At 41.4% G+C, this 11,060-nt stretch overlaps 1 protein-coding gene and 1 long non-coding RNA gene across 4 annotated transcripts in view; both read right to left on the bottom strand.

Moving 5' to 3' along the window:
• Positions 1 to 633: 633 nt before the first annotated feature.
• LOC119285511 lies at positions 634 to 2,900 on the bottom strand. The gene is made up of 2 exons (XR_005139504.1): positions 2,820 to 2,900; positions 634 to 1,035 (listed from the first exon to the last, which is right to left on the bottom strand). It is a non-coding gene; the product is annotated as an uncharacterized LOC119285511 (long non-coding RNA).
• A 595-nt stretch (positions 2,901 to 3,495) lies between these two features.
• LOC119285496 (histone deacetylase 5-like) overlaps positions 3,496 to 11,060 on the bottom strand; it is an 8,127-nt gene continuing 562 nt past the window's right edge. The window contains exons 2-11 of one of the 3 annotated variants that reach the window (XR_005139500.1): positions 9,733 to 9,931; positions 9,477 to 9,623; positions 9,207 to 9,319; positions 7,686 to 7,897; positions 7,279 to 7,343; positions 6,825 to 6,995; positions 6,645 to 6,734; positions 5,740 to 5,883; positions 3,749 to 3,938; positions 3,496 to 3,636 (exon numbers count right to left, since the gene is read on the bottom strand). Coding sequence is in view for 1 of the 3 variants with exons in the window: in XM_037564796.1 (XP_037420693.1) it covers positions 6,393 to 6,413; positions 6,645 to 6,734; positions 6,825 to 6,995; positions 7,279 to 7,343; positions 7,686 to 7,897; positions 9,207 to 9,319; positions 9,477 to 9,623; positions 9,733 to 9,931 (1,018 nt within the window). In the remaining 2 variants the exon portion in view is untranslated. Of the gene's footprint in view, positions 3,637 to 3,748; positions 3,939 to 5,739; positions 5,884 to 6,104; positions 6,414 to 6,644; positions 6,735 to 6,824; positions 6,996 to 7,278; positions 7,344 to 7,685; positions 7,898 to 9,206; positions 9,320 to 9,476; positions 9,624 to 9,732; positions 9,932 to 11,060 lie in introns of those variants that run through there. The other 2 variants (XR_005139502.1, XM_037564796.1) reach the window with 2 other exon arrangements.

Here is an 11,060-nt window from a genome sequence, read left to right as displayed (position 1 = left end):
CATCTAGTTTCCATCTATATCGATTTGTTTTAATCAATTTTATCTCCAATGCGCGCATGTGGCCTAGACCGATCAAGCAGACTACGTGGATCTAAGTGACCATGTCGTCTCTCCAATGCGCACATGTGGCCTCTCCGGTGCACGCCTTTGACAGTAAAATGTGTCTACAAGTAGCATAGGATGAGAGTGTCCTGATGTGCGTCGCTTAAAATTGTTCCGTGCCGATGATACATGACATGATAAATCTTGGGATAGGACAGCCAGCAGAGAGCCCCCTGTCGTATCATTGCATACATCATGTTCATACACATACACATTCAAAACTTCCGCATGGGTGACACAGTACCTTCAACAGCGCGAGCCCTAGGTGCACAGCACTGTAAGATGACGGAGGAACGACACTGAAATGTCCAAGACGGACCAACACTTTGGGTTGGGTCCGTGCTGTGTGAGACTTGAGAGATTGACATGTTCAAACCTGCTCAATATATACATGGAACTTTCTCAGTGATCAAACCAGCGCAAACTCCAAACGAAAATAGTCGGTCAGATCCAACGAGGCCTCTACTCTCCTAATTCCGAATCAAACTAGGAAGCGTCCTAGTACAGATCGATCAAGGGACTCGTGGAAGGGAAGCAGCAATGACAATACAGCAGGGTAACTTGGATCGACCAACGATCAGATTCCATCATACATAACAGCACCATCTAACAAAATAACATATACTCAGTACTATAAAACCCAATCTAAAAACCACTATACCTGCACTATCAAAGGCTCCAGTAGAACAAACCGCACACCACCGCTCACTTCTTCTAGGCTCTAACCGCTGCATTGCAGGATTGCGCAACAACAGCCAAAAGCAGAACCAAACACACAACCCAGCCGAGTAATCAAAAGCTCCCAGATAACTCCTTCATCCAGCTATTCGCAGCACCACTGGCGCCCACCCTCTCTTTTGGCTGTACATCTCAGCTGCAACCTGCAACAATAGTCTTGCTCCTCTGGCTTGTAATTCTCGGACCCCCTCGCTTCTGCAAACCAGCCCAGTGTTCCAACCAGTGAGAAACTTGAGTAATAACGCTGCTCGGATCATGCGGATAAATACCTCTAAAGCATATATGCATTATTCCTACCTTCCAAATTGCCCTAAGCCCCTAATCACCGCTGCTACCCCTGCAGCCATTAGTCCTCTCGTCTTACCAGGAAATCTCATGATCCACAGAGAAATATCTTGTGCAGTGTCTAAATTCATGGATACCCCCAAAGCACAACTAACTGCTCCCCATACATATTTTGCCAAAGAACAGTGAATAAAGAGGTGATCCACAGATTCTTTAGCCTCACAAAATCGACACCTCTCATCTCCCACCAAACCTCTTTTTTCTCAAGTTATCTTTAGTCAATAATATACTATTCTTAAACATCAACCACAAGATAACTGTAATCTTAAGAGGTACTTTAATAAACCATAATTTTCTAAAACGACATCTAACTTGCAAAGCTTTGATCATCAGGTACATTGATCTAATGGTAAATTCACCACATGTAGTTAAAGTCCACACGCACTTATCTCTCTCCTCACTTTGAACCACGTCCTCACAGAGATATTGCAAATGCTGCTCAGCCAAATCACCCAACCTCCTCCTAAATTTGACATTATCCAACCCCCAATCACCTCTGCTACAGTAATATTAAAACTGGTGTTAGCATTATACAATCTATGGAACTTACTACACAGTGGAACATTACCTAATCAAGAGTCTTCCCAAAAGTCTAGTAGTTTTGCCATCCCCCACTCGCTTCCTACAAAATTTGTAATACTCTTTTCTAGTCTAAGATGCCACTCATAAAATGAGACTGAGTAGGTTTTCTCTTAATGCTGACTAGGACTCTTTATTACAATATTTACTTCTAATAATATCTTGCCACATACCTTCCTCATTTTCTATTTTCCATAACCATTTACTCAAAAGACACATATTCATTACAGCTAAATCAACTACTCCCAGACCCTCTACCCCAATGAATAGGTTGGCAAACCTTTTCCCACTTCACTAAATTGTACTACTTGTCAGATTCACCACTATCCTGCCATAGAAGTCTTTTCATAAAATATTCTACTCTATGCAGAGGATCTTTAGGAATAGTAAACATAGACATCATAAAGTAAGGTATACTACTCAAACAGGATTTCAGCAAAATTAATCTAGGACCATAAGAGATCATTCTTCCTTGCCAGGCTCCTAGTTTCCCTTCCATCTTGTCCTCCACTCCTTCCCAATCACTATTCATAAGCTTAACACTATGCACAGGGATGCCCAAGGAAGCTACCAGCTACACAAGTAAAAAATTCTCTACATATTTTAATGTGATCACTAGCCTCTCATAAACAATAAAGCTCGCTCTTATTAAAATTAATCTTTAGACCAGAAAGATGCTTAACTAAGCATCAAATGTTCTTTAACACTTTGGCCTCTTCTTGTCAGCTCTTAATAAAAGTACTGTGCCATCAACATATTGTAACATATTAATGCCTCCCTCTACTAGACAAGGAACTACCCCTCAAATCAACCCAGCTCTCTTAGCCCTATGAATTAATTCCTGCGAAACATCTACAGCAATGTTGAACAGCATAGGTGAGGGGGATCCCCCTGTGCAACAGCTGTTGAGGGGCATCTATCTGCAGGGAAACAAACAATTTCACACCATCCACGAAAAAACATATCTTCATCTGTGTTCTTACCGCTTCCCTTCAAGTAGTGCATTGGATAGTATCTACAAGAAATTTCTTTACCAAGTGAAGACTGGAGCTTACGTCATAGTTAAAATTGGACGTCATCCTCCTCTCAAGATAGAGTATGTTGGTTTTACACGTGGAGTACCAGATATCCTGTAGGAAATTTGCATAACAAACATGAAAAATAAAAAATAATAACTTGCAGAAATGATCCATTGATATGAAAATATAACTAGCATCAGATTTATTTAGAAAATCAACTAGTGTCAACTATATTGCTATGGATGAAGCGGCATTATGAGAAGAAAAATAGTTTATCCTTTTCAGTTTGTAATGTACTGAAACAAGACCTTTTTCGACTGTTGTGATGATGTCAAAAGAGCTTCAAATCCATGGTAACATTCCAAACTGCGATCTGGACTAAGCATCAGTCCCAGGTAACTTCTAACTTCAGACCAACCCGACAGACAAAAGAGGCAGGACATGGCATTTCCTTACCAAAGGATCAACTATTACAGCAGGCATTAACGTTAATCTGTAAGAATGATAGATTCTACCAGTGATGGCCACACAAGAGGTTGGTAGTGTCCTTTATCAAAGTGCTGCCAGAAGGACAGTCGCACTTAAGAGCATTTTTTTCCAACGACGTGATATTAACTACTCTCATTTATTTATAGGCATATAGAAAATTCTATGTGGAGGATAAGCGTGCGCTTGATGTGGAAACCAGCAAATCCAACCTTAATAGGTTCAAGATGAAGAGTTTTTTGTGAAGAGGCAGAGTCTTTCAGACAAGCGAATCAAAGGAGAGCCAGGAGACTTGATTTTTCCATCTTCGCCGATATCCTTCACTAAACAGTTCTCTTGAAACAACGTGTAATTGAACTGCTCAAGCCTGTAAAAAAGAGAAATTCATGATGAAATCAGAGCACTGACGAGAGATTATGTTCCACCCAGACCTAATTCAAGGATCAATAAAACGTAGATGTGGTTATGATATAACATACATTATTTTGTACATGCAGACATTGACTTGTCACTGTAGTTTATATCAGGGTTGAGGAAAGCAACACCACCAGTACCCCACAGGGGATAGAGGATCTCCTGAAAAAAATGTATGACACACATTTTCCACATGGTGCCTCTTCGTGGGCTTGTGTCATGTGAACCAAAACATGATACACCCATACCATCAACCTGCCACAGACCAAAATGAATAGCAACTTTCACACAAAGCATAACACTTCAGAAAAGGAAAAGGTAAGTTAGAATAAGGGGTGTGCTACGCGTCAAGATCAGCCGGGTCACGAGCCGTCGGATTACCGCATCACACGGCCGAACGCGCCTCCATACTGCAACACAGGTCTTGTTGCGGAATTATTTCCGCAACACAGGTCTTGTTGCGGAATTTACATTTGCGGAAAGCACTAAAAACACTTCCCGAAGACCAAAATATCCCCCAAAAAGGATTCCTTTGGTACAACCCCTTTAGAAAACTATTCATGTGGATAAATGGTGGGGATTACAACGAGTCATTTACCACGCCATAAAGGGTGATGTAGTCTATTTCATGTGGTTGGATACTTTTTTTTACGGAACCTCGTCAGAGGGCAGGGTGCTCCTGCTATTTCATTAAGAAGAGAGTTGGCCCGGTTTATAGGGAAAACTAGGCCAGAAACCACACAACATGGTTGATTAGGGGACAACCGAGCAAAAACCCCAACAAAGAGTACAAACAGCCCCAAGCAAAACTAGGCACCACCACCAAACACAAACCAATCGATCGAGGGCCAAAGCGACCCGAGGTAGGAGTGAAGAAGCACTTCGATAACGCCTCCGTCGGGACAAAGCTTTTGCCAAGAGCTCTGCACACCACCACCCCACTGAACCCCGTGGGAGGGGATCCAGCCACGCCAATAGCCACCGGAACCTAGTACCAGCCACAATGATCTGGTGTCTGGATGAACTCTTCGGCAACGCCTCCAAGGAGGATAAAGATGCCTAGGATGCCTCCGCCGCCGGTACCGCCCCCCCGCCGGCCAAAGATTTCGCCCAGAGCCCATAGTCCCTCCACCTCGACGAGGGATACTGAGCATGGTGCAACCCACACAGCCCACCTTCAGGCCCAACCTCATCTCAGCCCGTCCGCATCTCCTTACATCACGCTTGCCCCCCTCCTCTCCCCTTATAGAAGCAGGAGTGAAGGATAAAGCAAGGGGCCACAGTCAGTTCAGGGCTCCTTTGATTCAAGGGATTTTCATAGGAATTTTGGAGGATTAGAATCCTTAGGAATTTTTCCGATGTTGTTTGTTTGATTCATAGGATTGAATACTATAGGAATTTTTCGTAAGGATTTATTTGTACTACTTCCCATAGGATTTATACCATCCACTCAAACCTCTTTGAAAGAATAATTTGTCTTTCCTATGATGCAATCAAACAACCCAAAATCCTGTAGGATTGAGATGAACATGACATTACAATCCTGTGTTTTCCTATTCCCTTGTTTTGAAAATCCTGCGAATCAAATAGGCCCTCAATCTCTTTGGTCATTGCTAGCGAATGTTCGTGAAGCTTTGCACTCATAGACACCGATCCCCAGGTCGACGTCTGTGATTCATAGTGCCAGATCAAACAAACTAAGAGGAGCAGCGAGGAAGGCATGAAGAGCCATGGACTAGATAAGGTTTGTTCAAACATCGTGGAGCAAGCGTGAGCTGCTATTGTTCCGGGCAGTAGCTTCCCCAATTGAATTGATACACCGGTGCGTAACAGACTAATGCATGAAGTGGACAGATATTTATTCCCGATTTGTGCGGAAGGTACAAAAGTACCCTCCATAAGTGATTTGAGTTACATTAACTGAAAGGGGTGCACCGACTGAAATCTCCCCGAGAAATCAATGATGTGATGAATGCAGCGACAGGCTACAAGCTTTAAATAGAGGAACCTAAATGTTCCTTGCCATATATAAAAGACAATGTGCTTTCAACTTTACCTTACCCCCTTCGATGTAGCACAAGAATCTTGGTTTCCACATGTTTGAACCAAAGCTGGCATACCAAATATTGAACTTTTGACAATGCGGATCTCCAAGCATATCATACTCAAAACATCACTCAGAACCAGAGGAAGTGCATGGCTGTTCATTCCCCAATGGGGAAAACAAGAAAGAGAAATTATTCAAGGGCTCCACCATCAGGTTAATATTTCCTATTGATCGTCTCAGCTATACAGTAAGCCTGCATGCATCAAGATGCATAAATGGTACTCCCTCCATCCCAAAATAAGTGTCTCAACTTTGTACTAGCTTTAGTACAAAGTTGTACTAAAGTTGAGACACTTATTTTGGGACGGAGGGAGTAAATCAAATGTGAGACTATTGGCACAAGATAATTAAAGTGCACAGTACAAACATAGTTGAGCTGTATAACTCTGCATGTTCTTTTGCAAGAGTTAAGAGTTTAAAAGTTGATAGGCACCTCAGAATAAGTATACACATGAAGCATTGATCACAACAACAAAAAAAGGTTCATCAAGTATGGATTGCCTGCGGAAGTGCGGATAATATGGAAATAGCATATCAACTGAGCTGTGTAATACAGTCCACATCACTCGTGAACATGCATTCATCTATGAAATTGGGCTACATTATGGTGCTTCATTATAACCCTGGAAAAAAAAGAAAATCGTCCATTAAGAATGTGGTTTGAAAGCTGCAACTGTGGTCATGACATGTTGGTGAAAAGTAAGAGAAGATGGTGTCAAGTTTCCCAGCAAACGGATCTGGAACAGAGCGATCCACATCTCAGACATAAGAGCACAATTCATTAGTCAGAGGTCAGACCAAGCAGGCCCCAACTCAAGTCCCCAAGAAGAAGAAAATAGAAAGAGGAAACTCACCTGGATATATGAGGGCGTACTCCTCAAAGATACGTTCTCCGGAAGCTTACTGCTCAAAACAGGCCAGTATGTCTTTAATTCATCGCGTACCTGGTCAGTGTGAGGGGGAATGAGAACTAAATTACAGATACGCATAGCGAGACCAAAATTAGACAGAAATAGTACACTGCAGACCATTACCATTTGTATGACTCTCCATGTAGATTCGAATGGTTGCATCTCTGGAGAGGTAAGTGTGAATTTATCTCCCAACAATACTTTTGCACAAGCACAAACTGAGTTTGCTATGGACTCAGGGTTATAACCTCCTTCAAGGGCCATCACAATCCTTCCTTTTGCAAAACCTAACAGCTGCAGGTAAAATGTAGACAGGCATAAGCATCGATCAGCTGAGTAGAAAGTCCAAAAAAGTTATAGGAGATACTAATAAATTGATGGGATCAAATGAAAATTTTCTAACAGGTAACACCAAAGCATGACAACAAAAATGAATGACCGTGGCAATAACATAAACGCTACTCTATCACATCCAAACTCCAAGGTCAAGAATGAAAAATGTTTTTAAGGCCAGGAGAGCGCATGGTTCAGTGAGTTTAATAAAAGGTCATTTTGCTGCAAACGTGCAAATGCATACCTTTGTCAGTAGCAGTGCATATCCATTTGGAGTGATGCAGCAATTACCCATATCATCACCCAGTGCTAGCAAAAAAGAAACAGGGAAAATATTCAAAACCAGTGAGTAACAAGAACATGCATGATCATATGAGACACAGAAGTTTTGATTCCATTGGCATGTAATAGCAATATAATACAACAAAGCCACAGCGGTTGTCAAAATATCTTCAGTGAAGATCTCATTTGTCACGCAAAAAGGAAATCAGGTATATAAGGAGTAGTACTCGAACAGTGCACATCTAGTACATAGAATAAACTACAATGCCGGTATATAGCAACAGTCAGGCTTCATTTGAAGTGCCTAGATTAGTTAGATGTTTAAATTTTAGGGACAAGATAGTTTCTAAGAATTTTCTAGCTGTCTACCTGCGTCAAACCCAGCAGACAGTAATATTATATCAGGATCAAATGCTTCTGCAACAGGAAGGAGTACATGGTCCCATGCAGCAACATAATCTGCATCACCGCATTCCGCATGCTCCCAGGGCACATTAATGTTGTACCCTCGACCAGTTTCATCCCCAATGAAAACGTGTGATGCATCAGCTTCATAAGGGTAGAAGCTTCCATCATCATATCTACAGAGCAAACATTGGAATAATAGTTTACACATTACTGAAGGATCAACAGAATGCAATGGAACAACTGCAAAAAATTGAGATTTCGATCAGAATTGGTTGGGTAGTTCTAGGAGAGGCCTTTACCAAAGATGGCAAGTTACACAATCTGTAGATTCATCAGCCAAGGTAACATGTATGTAAACTTAAATGATAAGCGGTTAGAACAGCAGCTTTCCTCAGGTACCTACCTACTACTCCCTCCGTCCCATAATGTAAGACGTTTTTTGACACTAGCTAGAACAATGTTAGAAGAAGTTTCGGCGTTGGATCTGGGAGGCTAGAACTTTTCACATATATCGGAGAAAGAAAGAATAAATATCAACATCATGTATTTTGGATGCTCCAGACTATAGCAGTGCAGATAAATCAAACATATTAGAGCAAGAGTTGTATAACAAGTACAACTCAGTTTTCAAACATAAGCACTGAAGTTGCATTACAAACATCTCTTTCTAATGTAAACATGAACCGTAGTATCTAGCCCTGCAGATGCATGGGAGACTAAACTCAGATAGCAATAGAAAGTAAACACAATGAATTGATTAATATACTATAACCAAAATCAAGGGTGGGCAGGTGACAATTCAAATGACAAATAAAGTAACCATACTATGTTGATTAGAAGTTTAGAACAGATAATTCAGGCTATTTCAATACTAGTAGTGTCAACATAGGAAGTAAAATGGTAAAACCATGATGAAACAGAAAAAGGATTAATAGTTAATAGGTTCTTCCATTGACAACGGATTAATAGTTAATAGGTTCCATGGCACATTAATCACAAACTGGGCTCAAGCATTTAGGTCGTGCTATACAGCCCAACTGGATCAACAAAACTGAGACTTAATCCCGATCATTACAGGTACAATATCCAAGAGCATTATAGTAAGGTGAGCTCACAAATATCAAAAATGAGTTTGTTAATACCATGTAAATAAGAAATGGAGTTTCTAAATTTCTATGAACTGCAGAGATCCACTGTAAGAAAACGCTCTCAGCATCCTACATCCATTCAAAAAGCAGTAAGCCATAAAAATGTAGGCAACAAAACTACCACGGCTTCACGAATATCATATCATGAAGGTTATGAAGCTAGTCTAAAGTCTCAACTAAGACTTCTTCTTTATATCTAATGCGTATACATACAGTGGTTTGCATGTTTTCTTTATATCTAATGCGTATACATACAGTGGTTTGCATGTTTGCGGAAGCAAAGTCTGAAGTCTAAACAAAAATAGCAAAGCAACGCCAAGTTATTGTGTCATACCTGTGCACTGAAAAGAACAATACACGAGGGTCATTATAAAACATGTTCTGCGTGCCATTTCCATGATGAACATCCCAATCGACGATTAATATCTTGCTGATACCTAGGTCAGGCTGCAACAGAAAAAGGGAACTCAGAAAATGACTCCATGTTCTCAGTAGGTCACATCATAGCAAATTGATATGATTGTTCCTACAGAGGAAATGATAAACAAAAACAGCACGTATTGATCTTAACAGAACATTCAACAGGGAAGTTTCAAATACGCACCCTTTCATTTAAGAGGTAGTTAGCTGCAATTGCCACATTGTTGAAGAGGCAAAATCCCATGGGCTTGCTATGTTCGGCATGGTGGCCTGGAGGCCTGACTAGAGCGATCGCAGAACTCAGCTCACCAGCTGCAACCTTCTCAGCAACCTACTTGCCAAACGAGTCATTTTGTCAGCACTCAGGATCAACGGAACCAGAATTGCTGTATAAGACTAGTGAATACATATGCAATGTAGGAAAAGTAAACGGAAATTACCTCGATGACAGAACCGGCTGCGAGGAAAGCAGACTCTGAGGAGCCTTTGTTGAAGTAAATGGAATCGAGTTTCTCAGCAGTATTTTTTCGCTCGGAACTATCCTTCGAGCTGATATTCCTTATCAGATCTATGTGATTCGGGCCATGGACAGAGGCTATATATTTTTCCTTGGCTTCCTTCGCCCTCATGCCCACACACCTGGAAGAAACTTATGTTACACTACAGCCACAGAACCTTGCAAAGTCATACAATTATGAATCTAATCAATCAAAGTAATGCAAGCAATGGACGGCACAGAAGCTACAATGCCGATGTTCAAACTTCACTCTAGTGGCATACAAGTTACCTTTTCTTAAGGAAACAGCAGGACTCTGCTGTGTATTTTTATTGTTTTTCAAATAAATGTTACTCCCTTGTCCAGCTTGAAAAACGATCTTATATTGTGGGATGGAGGGAGTACAAAACAAAGTTCAGAAATAAAATAAAAGAGCTACACAGGCCTAGTGAAAACAAACAAGGAACAGAAAATACAAAAGGTACAATGAAGGCAGAACTAAGTTCATCTGAAAGCTTTGACCCAATCAATCAGGCCACTATACTCCTTCCTTTTGGCCCTGTAGGTGAGCCTGAGCCACTGCAGTTCCTCTTTAAATCGACGCCTGCAGGGATCCGAGATACTGTACCACAAGGAAGGGCTGGAGTGCCCCAAATTGCAGAAATACCAGAAGGACGCTGTTCCTTTCAGATATGCAGTGCATAAATGTTTGAACCTATAATGCAAACAGTGGGCAGCACAGAAGCCATAATGCCAATGTTCAAACTTAACTCTAGTAGCATCCAGGTTACTGTGCACAGGCAACGGCTTGAGTACCCAGAACTGCAGAAATACCAGGACTCTATACCTTTTCAGCGCTACTGTGCATACATGTTTGAACCTATTATCTGAAGAAACTTATGTCACACTAAAGCCACAGAACCTTGCAAAAGTCATACAATTATCAATCTAATCAATCAAAGTAATGCAAGCAATGGACAGTCCAAGTTACTGCACACGAGGAAGGACTGGAGTGCCCCAAATTGCAGAAATAGCAGGACTGTTCCTTTCAGCGCTACATGGCATACATGTTTGAACCTATTGTATGAAGGATCTATATACTCTCCCCCCTTTCTCAGGCCCTTCACCATTTCGGGCGCTTCATCAGATAACCAAAACATAATCGTGCAGATTTACAGTCGTAACAGGAAACAGATCAAGCACAGCGGGAGCGCGCGAGGACTTCCCATCCCATCTATCTCCGGCGATTCCACGGAACCGTATGCAGAAAAA

This window comes from Triticum dicoccoides, chromosome 1A (assembly GCF_002162155.2).
Source record: "Triticum dicoccoides isolate Atlit2015 ecotype Zavitan chromosome 1A, WEW_v2.0, whole genome shotgun sequence".
Taxonomy (NCBI): Eukaryota; Viridiplantae; Streptophyta; class Magnoliopsida; order Poales; family Poaceae; genus Triticum; species Triticum dicoccoides.
This window is presented reverse-complemented; position numbering and strand designations above follow the sequence as displayed.